The sequence below is a fragment of the Mustela nivalis genome (assembly GCF_964662115.1).
Source record: "Mustela nivalis genome assembly, chromosome: 11".
NCBI lineage: Eukaryota > Metazoa > Chordata > Mammalia > Carnivora > Mustelidae > Mustela > Mustela nivalis.
Window position 1 is genome coordinate 8263373 of NC_139030.1, and position 14256 is coordinate 8277628.

Consider the following 14256-nt stretch of genomic DNA (forward strand, 5'->3'; position numbering starts at 1 on the left):
ATATATAATACATATGTGTATGCATATATATTATCTTTAATTATTTATTACATTAAATTCTGTTAAGAATGCAGAGCAAGAGCATTTGGAGTTCACTAGAGGTTTTATTTCCCTATATAAGTACAGTGTAGATCTATATACAATGGGATTTCCCAATTCACGGAACTGTAAGCACACACACAAGCACATGATTACAATTATGAGTCTAACCAGAATCAGGAGCCAAGGCTGAATCCAGACATTTATTTAATTTGTGTACATTTACCACTTCGAGCCACATTAATTAACATTAGAGAGCACACTGAGAGGGCCTCACTGGTGGAGAACTAAGGTCTATTTTTCTCACAAAAGTTGAGAGGCAGTGTAATGAGATTATGCCTCCATCCACACATGATGAACTGAGGACCCGTATTCAGAGGTTGGCCTCTATTCCCGTCGCTCACCCAGGCTTGCTGTCTGCATTTGTGTTTCATGTAAAGTGTCTATGCTTTAATTCAACCTAGCAAGTAGTTATTTTGCTCTTTGCTGATGGCTAACATGAAATCCCTTCTTTTGAGAAGGTCCCCAAGGAATTTCTGGGATGGAGGTAGATAATTCAAGGGCCTTCATAAGAGCTACTGACTATTCACAAAGGAGATCAAAATGAAGAGACATGTCCTGGAGAAGCTACTCTCTTCTCCCATCTGTAAATGCCAGTAAGAGTCTCTTGTCCTAAGACTTCTATAAAATAGCATCAGGACAAAAACAGATTTTCAAGGGGTTAAAAATGGGCACCAGGGTAGAGATAATATTTAAAGTATTTCATAATCTCAACAGCTGGACACTGTTGCAAGCAGATGCAAGTGGTGAGCACCCAGGGCAGACTTGCTGCCGGCACATCAGCCAAAGGTCAGCCACCATGGAGGGCACTGTCCCCCGACTCCTCAAAATTTCCCTATGCCTAATCACATCTGCATACAATTACAAATTTAGAGATACCTGCAAGTAAGCTGGAGGCTTCACTTCTATGAAGAATCAGAAAGAGAAGAGACTGAGCAGGGCCTCACCCCATCTCCCCCAAACAGCAATCTTGGTCATTTCTTTTGCGTCCAGAAAGTCTACGTAAGAGTTCATTTTGGAAGACAAAAATCCCTGCTTATGAACTAAGTTTGAGTACAAAGGGCCTTATTCTTTCCGAGAGCTAGAACACAGCATCCCTGCATTGCCTCTGTGCGAGTGACTTCCGAATTCTCCATTTCCTTTCCTTTCCGACTGCCACGGACAGAGAAGAGAGGCGAGACTGCAAGGGAGTGGGCCATCGGACGAGTTCCTCGGCCTCTCTAAACCCAAGCATGAAGGTCCACTGAGCCAAGAAAATAGATGAAAAAGAAGACAAAGGAGACACACAAAGACATAACACACAGCCAAGCCAAGCAGCAGCCAGACTGCAGGGATAAGTGCAGGAGAGCCGGAGAATATAGCAAACCATTGCCTGGCCTGGTTTTCCACACAGCCATTTCCCTCATGGGCTGGTCTTCTTCTATCAAGCAGACACTACAAGGACAGCAAGGCAGAGGCTCATCATCACACCTAGTCTGTGGCAAAGAATAATGGTACAGTGTATACACCAGTTAAACCCACCTTCCCATCTACACCCACTGGATGGAAGGAGGTTTGGGGCTGTGTTTGGGCTTTAAAGCAGCTTGAACTCTGTAGCCCAAAGATGCAGAACAGATCTGAAGGCCATCCAATCCTTGCCTTATTCGAACCAGTGACCTAAGTATCACAAATAGGGTTTTTTTACTCACATGGAAAGAAGGAAGGAAGGATGGATAGAAAGGAAGAAAGAACAAACGAATGAACCCACCTAACAAATTCTAAGAGCAGTACAGTATGATACAGATTAAAAAAAAAAAATACTGCACTTATGAGGAAGATCTCAAAGGAGCAGACACTGATCATGGAATCCACAATACCATTAGTGATAGGTTTGGAGCCTGGCCACAGAGATCTGATGGCACAAGCTTTAATGAGTAATACAACTTTTCAACTTTTACAAATGGTTAGATATACAGGAGCTGTTTGCCACAGGGATTTCTAGATGTAGGGGAAAAGATGGCCTGAAAATTAGGAAAAGACTGGCAGATTGGAAGGAATCTGTAGGTCTACCCTGACAAGGGTTTTCTCATCCTGCATCAGAGAGAAGGCTTGCTCTGCAAGGCTGAACATCAACTTGAGTTTAAGGATGGCTCAGCCTTGGGTTTGGGTTCAAGGAAACAGCAAGCAGAGAAAAGCAAGTACAGACTTCTCAGTCAGGGAAACATGGACTATGATCCCAGTGTGACCACCTCCCAGCTATTTGATCTTGTGTAAATAACCTGACCATTCGAGCCAGCACATCCTCAGTCTGTAATGGAGAAGACAATGGCTGTGGTTAGGAATAGGAGGAGACCTCATAAGGCATCCCCCTGGCACCCAGTGGAGGTTTGGAAACCCTGCCAATGAAGAAACACATTACTTCACTTTATCTCTAATCTCCGGGGTTCCAACATTCCAATCTACTGGATTCATTTCTTTTGATTGTGTCAAAAGGTTCCTGATTGTTGTAGAATGAGAGGCATTAATCTCTCTTTTAATATCCTGGTGAGCTCAGCCTGTCTCCAATCAGAAAGAATCTGCCCTTGTTGACCCCAATCCTGTAACCTGGCAGAGCTCATTCACTCAAAGGTAAACCTCATGCACGTGGCAGAATATTGGGGTGCAGCCTAGACCTGGAGCGGGCCAGGCAGACTGCTTGCCCACAGCCCCTACAAACAGCTCCTTTTCCGTTCATTTCATAGGCTGTGGGTTTCTTTTCTTCCTGTGAATTGATAAGCCCTTCTCACCTCCCATTATTGATTAATCGTAATGTGCAGCTCACAGAACTGTCATAGCTGATGGCAAAGGAAGCTGCTGTTCCAAGGAGAGACAAGGCAGTTGTTCTCCTTCACATAGGAACCCTGGAAGGCAGATGCAGGGAGAGAAGCTAAAAAGCTCAGACCTAAGCCTCCGGGTGTATGCGGCCCTCTGCCACGGGTTAAGTGAATCAACTTTGCCCATCAATTTTTAATTGGAGATCTTGAGAAGCTATTTTTTATCGTAATATAAACATGGCTATAATGTAGAGCAGAATGCAAATGTGTCTGAGGCTTAAGACAAAAATTCAAGAAATTACATGCTTCAGTGGCTACTTGAGGAGGAACTGAGAATCTCCTGGGTCTTCCTGCACTTTATTTATTTATTTATTTATTTATTTATTTATTTAGTGTGTCTTTATTTATTTATTTATTTATTGTGGTGAGTGGCACTTCAAAGGAAAAGTCTGAAAAGTGTTAGCACCAGCCATAACACATAAAGAGGAGTCATTTAGTATTTGCTGATTGAGATAGGCTGAGTAGAGGAAGAGAGGCAGCGATAGAGAGAGAACTGAGAAAAGGAGGAGGAAAAAGAGCAGAAGAAGGGAGAGATGGGACAAGGGGAAAGAAAAAGAAGGAGTCTCAGAACCAGGGGCGTTGGGGCAAAGGGGAAGAAACACTGAAGACAAGGAAGCAGAGAGAAAGATCTGGGACTAGGAAAGCCTGCTTACGAAATTGATCAAAAGGGGTGGGTGGCTCAGTGGGTTAAGCCTCTGCCTTTGGCTCAGGTCATGATCTCAGGGTCCGGATCGAGTCCCACATCAGGCTCTCTGCTCAGCGGGGAGCCTGCTTCCCCTCTCTCTCTCTCTGCTGCCTCTCTGTCTACTTGTGATCTCTGTCACATATATAAAATCTTAAAAAAGAAAAGAAAAGAAAAGAAATTGATCAAGAACAGAGCAGAGGGGCTACAGGACCCATAGTACCATCTTGTTGTGAAGAGATACTATTGGACAGCAATCCTAATAGTCCATCAGCGAACAATCAATAAACAAAGGCTTTAGGAATGCACACAAAATGAATGCACAGCAGGCATTTCATAAACATTTTTTTGAATCAATGAATGAATGAATGATTCACTTGAAAATGGAAGAAGCACTTACAATACACCAATCATTGTACCAGTACCTGATTTTTAACTCAACAGCAGTAAGAGCATGTCTATTATTTATTCACCCAGTGCAGCTTCAGCAGTGTGTGAGAAGAACAGCTCCCAAACTCTTGCCTGAGCCTCCTGCTTCAGACACTGGGAAAGCTTCACACGTAATCCTGCCCCAGCTCACTGGCTTTTCTCAAGGTCTAATCAAGGACACTTCTCCCATCATGCTGACAATATCTGCGAGGGTCTAATCACTGTCCTGGAAATGTGCTTCTTATTTTTCTAGATAAACACCCATTCCACTCTCTTAGAAGACTCCCTTTGTGAGCTTTTTAGCAAGCATGTTCACTGGCCACAGCCCAGAAGCAGTGGTCATACCCTGACAGAGTTCAGGAATCAAGTGAGGAATCCAGACAGGCATGTTTTTGTCAGGTGGAGACAGATTCTGCCCACAGTCCTCTTGACATTGCAGTTAAAATGAGAACAAGTTTCCATCTGCCTGGGCAATCACTCAGCTCTCTGCTCACCCAGATGAAGGGAGAGTGAGCTCTTCAACCTTTGCTTGAGAATGGAAACATTTTTGCCCTAATATGTATCATAACTGATGACCTACACCCTTCTACTCTCCTTCAACTACCTCCCTGTTGCCCCCCTGCTTGGAATATGGAGGATCCTGTGCAAAATCAGAAGTTGGCAACACTTGTCTTAGACACCGTGAACATCCCTATTATTTGCCCTTCTCCCACTCAGAATAGTCTCTTCGTCTCCTTCAGGTACCCAGCATTTTCTCTGCCAATAAATTTTTGTTTGTTTTGTTTTCTGGAAAAAGGTCTGTTCCTCTCAGTCAAGAATAGTTCAGATACACAGGCATCCTTATATTTTCTTTCCGGTGGGGGGGGAGGGTGCTTTGTGTCTTAAGGCTTATCTCCGTGCACTGAAAGTCTTTCTCTCGTATTTACAAATTCAGAGCACTGATGGAGTTGGCGGAAGAGTTGTTTGGGGACAGATGGGTAGGGGGTGTTAGAATCAAGTGGGCTTTCCCAAGTGTCCTGTGGGTGGCAGATCCCTGTCAGGCCTACCCTTAGAATAGGCCTTGATGGGAGGCTTCATCACATTTGGTGACTGTGCCCACGTAGTTTATAACAAGGAAACACTTGAATCCAACAGACTTTTTTTTTTTTCTCCCGTCCTCTGACATCTGAACACAATCATGAACACAGGGAAGAGCCAGTGATAATACCAAAAATACATGGCCACATGACGCAGAGAGGAGTGGGAAAGGGAGGAAGAGAAAGCAAGAGACGGGGAGAGAGGGATGGGGCAGGGGGCAGAGTGAGAGAGAACTGAACATGTATATTCAGCAAACAGTGGCCTAGACTAACACCTACAAGCATCTGTCGGTTAGGCGAATTTCTTTAAACTGCTATTTGCCTTGGATTGTCTTCAAAGGGATATTTCTGCTTCCAAAGGTGGATGGTTAAAAATAAAATACATCATGAGTGTGTTTTGGCATTTCCCTTTCGTATCCCCCCTCCATATTCAACATTACTGTTGTCATCCTTTAGAACTCAATCAATGCAGCTGATCCAGTGAACAGATGGCATTAATCAACCCCCAAGAATATGCACAAAAGCAATTAGAAATGTAGAGACTTGGAATTTATGCCAGCAAATCAATTACCAATGATAGCAAATCAACGTGGCACACCCAGCTTACATTTGTTTCTCTTTCCAAAGAGCAACCACTGGTCGGAGGAGTGATCCCTGGTTTACCCCCACCAGGAGGAGATCAAGAACAGAAACACTGAGGTTTGATTACACACTTCTTAATGACTAGTTCTCACTCTGCTGACAAAAATTGGTGTAATTTACAGACTAGAGGATGCATCAGAATGATGGATACAGACAGCATATGCTATATAGTGTCATGCAAATATGAAATATACTGCTCTGAGAATATGGTCGTTTGGTATTCCCAGAGAAGAACTTCATTTCAGAGAACAGAGCACCTTCTCTAGCATCTATGGCTCTCATTTGTCAAAAACAATGGGAGCAGCAATAGCATACATTTTAACCACAAATCTGGCCCTTCTGTGAGTTTACTAGTTTATATACCCCTGGTTTCAATGTACTTGGCCATTATTTTCTTTCTGATTTTTTGTGACCTTTGCAGATTCTGAAACCTCCTTCTTCAGGCTCTTACCACAATAAGTGATAAGCTAAGCGCTCAACTAGTTTTCTTGCTGCTAGTGTTGGCCTGGGCCAGTCTACCCCTCACGTGTTGATTTTTTTTAAAACAAGTATCTGATTATGTATTATCTAATTACATACACAAAATCCTTCAGTGAAGCTTCATAGTTTGACAGTAAAAACAAGATCCCCCACACTTACCAATTTCCCTCATTTCTTTTTTCTTTTTTTAAAAGATTTATTTATTTGAGAGAGAGAGAAAGAGACAGAGTGAATGAGAGCGATAGAAAGCAAGAGACAGCATGAGAGGGAGGAGGGTCAGGGGGAGAAGCAGACGCCCTGCGGAGCAGGGAGCCTGAAACGGGACTGGATCCTGGGACTCAAGGATCACCACCTGAGCTGAAGGCAGTCTCCCAAACAACTGAGCCACCCAGGCACCCCCTCATCTCTTTTTCTAGCCCTCTCCCTATAAGCCACTCTCGCAAGTAGTCCCTACAACAGGTCTCCCCCTTAAGCCTCCACAAAAAAAAGCCTGTGAGAACCTCTCCCCATTTCTGCAGTGAGTGAAGTTCGACTTTGTTCAAGTCTCACCTTCCATCTCACTCCCCTGCCTTGACACCCCAGCCAGTGTGAGATGCTCATTTGGTGCCTCATATTACACCTGGCACTTACCGATTCTACAACATTTATCACATTGATGTGATTAAAGATTCATTTTTCTGGTTGTCCATGTTCAAAGTTCCTTGAGATCATGGACAGTTCTTCTGATTTATCTCTATTTCTCCTGTTTCTAGAAAAACTTGAGTTTAGTAAGGAGAGCCTTTAGTTGGGAGACACTTCTTCAGTAAGTTTTTCAAATGAGTAGCACACATGAAGTATTGACACTGAATCTTCCAACCACAGCTTAGAGAGAAGATATCAGAGGCTCAGGATAGTGTTATTGAGGTCATGTTGTCGGCTTGCAATAAAATATAATCTTTCCAGTAATTTAGTACAAATGCCCTATAAAACAACAGTTAAACTTTTCTTTTTTATGCTGAATGCTGGACCATGAAGAAAGATTTTTTTTTTATAGCTATATATTTGTGTACTTTCAGCTCTATAGGAAATGTTCATTAAAATCGCAAAAGCAAGTTAATAAAATTAGATCAAACTTGGTTCTGAGGTCAGATCTTAGCATTTCCAGAACAATAATAAGTAATACTTGCCAGTTAAAAATAAAATAAACCAAATAAATTTAAGACTCTAGCAACAGGGCTATAGAAAGATTATTTTTGCTTACAAATTAAACTTCTTAGTTAGAAACCATTCACTACTTCTCTCGTCCACTCATTCACCTAATGTTTTATGTATTGAATACAGATATTGAAATGAAATATGATAATCAGGGAGCTTTGCAACTACTCAAGAAGACAAGGATTTTAAGAAAGTGCTATGGAAATATACTAAGTCATACATAGGGGCATTTGGCCCAGTGTGGGGAAAGCCTGTGTGTGTGTGTATGTGTGTGTGTGTGTGTGTGTGTGTGTAACTGGGAGAAAATTAGGGTGTGTAAAAACTAGAAAAAGGTAACTAGATCAAACAGATAGCATACACAAATAAATGCAAGGGAGATGCAGGACAGCATGGCTTGTTTGTAGAATGTGGAGTTCCCAAATTGGAAATTAGGGGACAGGGCAAGAACCATGGACATGCAGTTTAGACCATTAGGTAGGGCCAGATTAGAAGAGAAGGGAGAAGGAGCTCATACCTACTATTAATTTATACATTTGGTCTCCTCCTAGAGACTGAGAAGACATGATGCCAACAGAGGTAGATTTCATGGTAGCGTGTGTGTGGTCACAAGTCTTCATCAAGGCTATGCCCTTCCCCATCCAGTTTTTTATTAAAACTTGTAAAATAAAATTAAAGCGTCTGATGATCATACAAATATGTGGCCTCTTATTTTTGACCATTGTGATATTAGGCATTTTGCATCAAATCTACATTCCAATTTTTGTGTGTTTTGTTTTGTTTTGATAAGGTATAACTCAGGTGTTGGCTCTGGTGGAAAATGTTACCTTCCTGCCCTTTGCTATGGATAGAGCTACAGAGACTAACCATAGGGATCACAATGCAACTTGCCAGCTCACACACAACCCCGAACTGAATGCATGGGAATTAATTTAATATCTTGCAGACTCTGATCTTTGGAGACAGACAGAGGTCCAGATCCTGATTTTTTTTTTTTTCCCCCATAGGATCATACCTTTATGATCCTGGGGAAATTATTAACTTCTATTAACCTTAAATTCACTCATCTGTAAACTGAATTTAACAAAGTCTACCTAGCTGCAATGCCTTGCCAAATTATGTGCCCACGGCATATGAAGTAAGAGATACAATTATTGGGAGTTATTAGGAATTAAAACCCTATTATGTTGTTATTCTAAATATAATTGCTTAACAATTTAGAATATGACCATCCCAGAAGTATCCAAATGGAATGACCAGTAAGTGGGTAACATCAGTAAAGACATAAATACATTAGGACTAGATAGGACCTTAATCACCATATGATCCAACTCTTTCAATTAATCCACAACAATCATTGGGATAAGTCAATGACCTTCTCAAGGACACTTTCCGGAAAGTCAAGAGTTTTGATAAATGAAGACAGCTTCCCTTAGGTATTAAAAATGCCACTATTAGCTCCAAATGAGTACACTGAATCTTCAAAACAAAGGTCCAGTGAGTGAATGACTACTGTATTATGATCTTTGTGGTAACTAGACCCTCTCCCCACCCTCCTAACTAGTGAGGATAATTAGCTTTGTATATAGACAAGGCATATTTCAGCAGAGTTCCAGCATACAAACTGAAGGGCTTTGGATCACCAACTAAAGCTTTTAGGAACATTTCAAATGGTATCATAAATCTTCGTTTTGTAACAAATGAGCACTGAAAAGTAAAGAGATGTAGGTAAGGAGAACTGGGTCCTCTTATAGAAAGATGAAGAAACTGGGAAGAGCAGGGGGAAAAAAGAAAGAAAGAAAACTTCAATTTAGAGAATAGGGGCTGGAGTGATGTCATTCTAATGGAAGCTAATTCTCTCATAATTCTGTACCCTGGTATGGACATTGCTTTTCTAGTTTTTCATTTACATGTTCCAATCGTGGAAATACGAATCTGGTTTGGAGATGTGGGCTCTGAGGGATTGAAGAGAAAGAGAGTTCACATGGATTGTCAAAGACAAGCCTATTCAACCATGGGAAAATCTTTAGGACTCTCTTCCAAATGAGCATTCTAGTGCTTCCTTCACTTCTGCTGACTATAATTGTCAGAAAAGTATACCACAAACACTTCCCTGCTGAAAAAAGTCAGCCTAGTATTTGTTTATTTATAATATTACCTATTGATTGGGTTTGTGCATAAGCTTCAGATAACTCAAGGAATATTGCATTCTCTTTATTTAAAGATGTTTATGACTATGATTGACATCCTTGTATATTTTACATGAGGTTCTTTCTGTGATGAAAGGCATCATCATAGAATAAAGAGTTTCTGATTTCCTTCTCAAGGCTGTTATCTCTGTGAATGGTATGTAGCACCAAACAGTTAAGATGCTTGAAGATCCAAGTGACTCATTAGGTTAAAATTAAGGCAGTCATAATCACGTAACATCTGAATATTGGCAAAAATAAAGTGAAGAGTGACCCTTGTAAGTATCCTGCATTGCTCTTATCTTCTGAATGCAATTTCTTGCATTATCATAGTCTTTCCACATAATTAATATTTGAATTATCTCCTTAGTAAAATACTGAACTGCCGTTCTGTTTGGGAGAAGATACATATCTCAGTTGCTGTTTTATATCCAAGCCTGTGAGCATGGCAAAGATGCATAAGTGGACAGACATTCAATGTGTTAGCTGTGGCATAACCAGGGCTAAAACCCATCAGCATTTCAAACTCCTAGTTTCACTTGAACCAGCTATCCTCAAGTTACATTGTTTTTTCTTGTGCCAAAGGAGTTGATATCACATGTAAAATGGTTTTTCATTTAACAGTGGCCTATCATAGCTACATTCGAAATTAACTAATTCCCTCAGGGTAAACCCAAAGGAAATGTTGTAGCTACTTAATATCCTGAAAATCTGGAATGGGGGAATTTCCACAGTTTTTATTACTGGTTGGTAATTATGTTCTCTGCACAGATTCATAATACCTATTCTGTAGCTGGCCTTCTAACCTGACTTTATTTTAATTTTGTTTAATTAGAAACTTACAAAATCCATAATGGGTAAGCATTCATTTCTCTCTTACAGACAAATGCCCAAGTTTTGGTCAGATTATAAGAAAATTAAACACACACATACATATACATTCTATATGCAACAGTAATAACAACACACTATTTTTAGAATAATACAAACAATTAAAAGTTATTTTTATTTGAACAAAGGTCACAGGTATACTTAGATACCACGGAGCATCTTGCGTAAATAACTCATGTTTAGGGATACTTTCACAAATGACATAAAATGTTATCTCAAAAAATAAAAATCTTGAAAAAAAATTCTCCAAGTAATCTGTATACTTATACAAATTGACTATTTGAAAGGAGATTTATCTTCTTCAATACATGCATATAAATGTTCATGGACTGTAGATAAATAGTAAATCAAAGCCTTAAATTTAATGGATAAAGTATGTGGACAATTGAAGTCGGGAAGAATTGTGAAATGCTAATGTTTTTCTCTTAGAGGTTCTGCATCACTGTTTCTGAAGATCACCGAGATAAACTGAGTTGAGAAGTAATTTTCTGCGGCCATGCTACTGAACTAATACATTTTGTTCACCATAATAAAAAAAACATTCATCATTATTCTTTAAGAACACTGACCCTAAAATATTTAGCAAGTAGCATGCATTCAATTGAATTGTTGATTGAAAATAAGAAAATTAAACTGTCACTGATGAAATACTAAAGCTCATTACCACAAAGTTTCATTTGAAATGTTGAGAATTAGCTTTATTGCTGCATCAGTAATGATAAACACGAGTCTTAAATCCACGCCATTTAGGTTTTATGAGCATTATTAAAACATATTAACCATAATTCAGTTAATTTACACAAACTGGCATTCTACAATTTATTTATTTCCTTGCTCTTAAGAAAAGGTGCTACATAAGGAAGCCCCAACCATATTCCTGTAGGGTATGTTCTATCTATTTTACCCTTATTCCTCGCCCCACCTTTATGGATCTTCAAAATATTCACTATTTCCAGATAGGTAAATGTTCTAACGGAAAAACAGCTCTTTTGCAGCTATACCTTTGCATCATTAGGACAATACTGACCTCTAGTGTTTTAGGAGGTAGAGAGGCTAGCTCAGCACCATGCCTAACTTCCTCTAACTAAACCGCTTAGATGTTTTTCTAAAGCACCATGGGAACAATTTCACTTAAGAAGAGGAGGAGGAAGAGAAGGAGGAGGGGGAGGGGAAGAGGAGAGAGGTGAGGAGGAGGAAGAGAAAAGAAACATCAGATTCTAACCTTGTCCTACCTATTATCTGAAATGATTTCTATACTAAGTCCCTCTAGCTCCTCCCTTTTAGAGAGGTTGACCTCACTCCTTTAGAATAGAAACTTTAATACAATCTTTATAAGACATTACCACTAACGATGGATTCTGAACCTCCAAAACTTCCAATCACAGAAACACTGGCTCTTTTTTGGACCATTTTCACTAAACAACATTTGTCTAATTGTCTTCCCTTGAGGAGCAACTCTGGGTTGAGTATGAGTATCTCTTACACCAGGTCCTCTTGAACCTGAGTGTGGGAAGTGATGTAGAGGGATTCACCAGTACTAAGTAGTCTTTCTATCTTTCTCTTAAAGTGGTGTTATGTTCCAGTACAGTTAAGCATTTCAGAGGTTCCTGGGAGTTGGGAGGTAGCAGACAGAGGAGCAAGCCCAGAAACTTAAGGAACCTTGATAAAACATCTCTGGAAAAAACACAGATGGCTTAATTGCGTTCTTTCTCATTTAGGAGTTTCCAAGCTGGAAAAACTTCCCTCTCTCTGCCTAGAGAGGCAGCTGAGCAATTGAGCTTGAACCTCTGATGGCTCTAGCGATTTATTCAACTTTGACGAACTGGGTTCTTTAAATACACAGTGCAGGTGGTGGATCCCCAGGTGTCCAGCCTTCCTGCCTATTAAATTAAATGCCCTGCACTTGCTGAGGTTAGAGCTTGGACGACAGAGTGTACACTTAGTGCATACTCATTATGTGTTCTTTGGCACAAAGATTTTGGGGGTGGAGTGTGCATCAAAGCTCTTCCTCCTGTAACAGGGGCAGCCATTGATCTTGTGGTTTGACTACATTGGGCCATGACTCTTAGGCCAAAACTCCCAATCCTATTAAACCGATGCCTATTGGTTGCAGGATACCCCAACTGAAGCCTCCTGCCTACGGGAGAGCTGAAAGCCATGTCTAGTGAGGTACTGGGTATATTGCAAATCCCAGGCAGCCGCGTTCAGAGATGAGCCACTGTCACCGAGTGCGGTGGCCGGGAGCATCTCTATCTCTGGAAGCTCAGCCTTCAGTGCATACAATCCGAATCCGGGGCCCTTCTCCGGAAAAGCTTTGGCGGAGACCAGGCAGGCGAAGAACACGGACCTGGCGTGAGGCACGGGGAAGAGAAACCTTCCCTTCTCCCCCGAACTTTGCGATTCGGGAAAAAGGGCAGGAAATGCAGCGGGGCTGGCTCATCCGAGCTCTGCTAACTTTTGGGATGGTCTGAGTGCTAGCACCACACCAATCAGCACTTCCCCCCTTCCTCTCTGTTCAGGGCAGTCACAATTGAACATGCTTGGACAGCTGAGTGTGTCTCCCCAACGCTGGCGTTTCCCATCTCACCTACCCGCCCCCAGCTCCTGGTACTCACAATTTGTCGCTGTTAATCCTAAATGCCACAAGCCGGAGAACAGCAAAGTGAAAACGCTGGTCAGCCTTGGTACAGAATCCATTTCCCCCGAGTAAGCGGTCCCTCCCAATCGAATCCCAAATTCGCAGGCGCCAGCCGCGGCTTCTTCTTCTGCTCGCTCTCTCTCTCCCTCTCTCTCTCTCCCTCTCTTCGGCACCGCCTGACCCCCTCCCACCCCCCCTAGAAGAGGCACTCGCGGCTTCACTCCATCCCGTGTCCAGACGCTCCACCGAAAAGGTAGCGGGCTCTGCCTCTAGCTGCGGCTGAAGCTACGGTCCCCGCAACTGCCGCTTGCTGTACTCGCCCTCCTCGCCCGCCTCTTCCTCTTCTCCCCCTCCTTAAAGGTGCAAATCCAAACCCCGCTGCAACACGAGGCGCCGAGCCCGGCAGACAGCCCCTGCACCTCGGCCCCGGCGCTGGGATCTGCACCCGGGCCGGCCGCTCCTTATAGGCGAGCTAGGCGCGCGGCACCGCCCCCGGCCAGGCCCGCCCCGCGCTCTCAGAAGAGCGGTCTGGGCGGGTCCTCTGCGCGCTCCGGCGCCCTGGCTCCAGGCCCCGCGCCGCGGCGGTGCGCTCCGGCGGCCGGGGTGGGGGTCCCTCTCCCGCGGGCGCGCCTCGATCCCCTCCCTGCGCTACCCTTCCTCTGCCTCCCCACCCGCCCTCGATGGGGGGTGCAGCGAAGACACTTCAACCAGGTTTTCCAAGAACATTGCTGTCCGAGTGATGCTGAAAGGAGTTGGAAGACAGAACACATCAGCAAGAGCGAATTTCCCAGGGAAAGCTTAGCAACGAGCTAACGAGATGCCCTTTTTTTTTGAGAGGAGAGGGAACACTTGAATTATTAAATGATGAGCGATTTTCAACCCCGTGTTTATTTCCTACTTGGCCGATGGGTATTGATGATATTAGGATTTCTGGTTTAACTGTTTGACGTTACAGCCGAGTCCCTGGTCTTCAACCCTGCGCCCCACTCCATCGCTCGCACTTTCAGGGCGACCACAACCACACTTCGCTCTTAGCTGTTAGCATGTAGCTTGGGTCGGGTACTGCAAGGTGTTCAGGGCTTTACGT

At 42.6% G+C, this 14256-nt stretch overlaps 1 protein-coding gene across 2 annotated transcripts in view; it reads right to left on the reverse strand.

The window, feature by feature from the left end:
- Window positions 1-13663, reverse strand: part of CNTNAP5 (contactin associated protein family member 5) — an 825196-nt gene extending 811533 nt beyond the window's left edge. For both annotated transcript variants that reach the window (XM_082690270.1, XM_082690269.1), the window contains exon 1: window positions 13147-13663. In XM_082690270.1, the coding sequence (XP_082546396.1) occupies window positions 13147-13228 (82 nt within the window). In that variant the 5' untranslated portion in view covers window positions 13229-13663. The remainder of the gene's footprint in view (window positions 1-13146) is intronic.
- Between the last annotated feature and the right edge of the window lie 593 nt (window positions 13664-14256).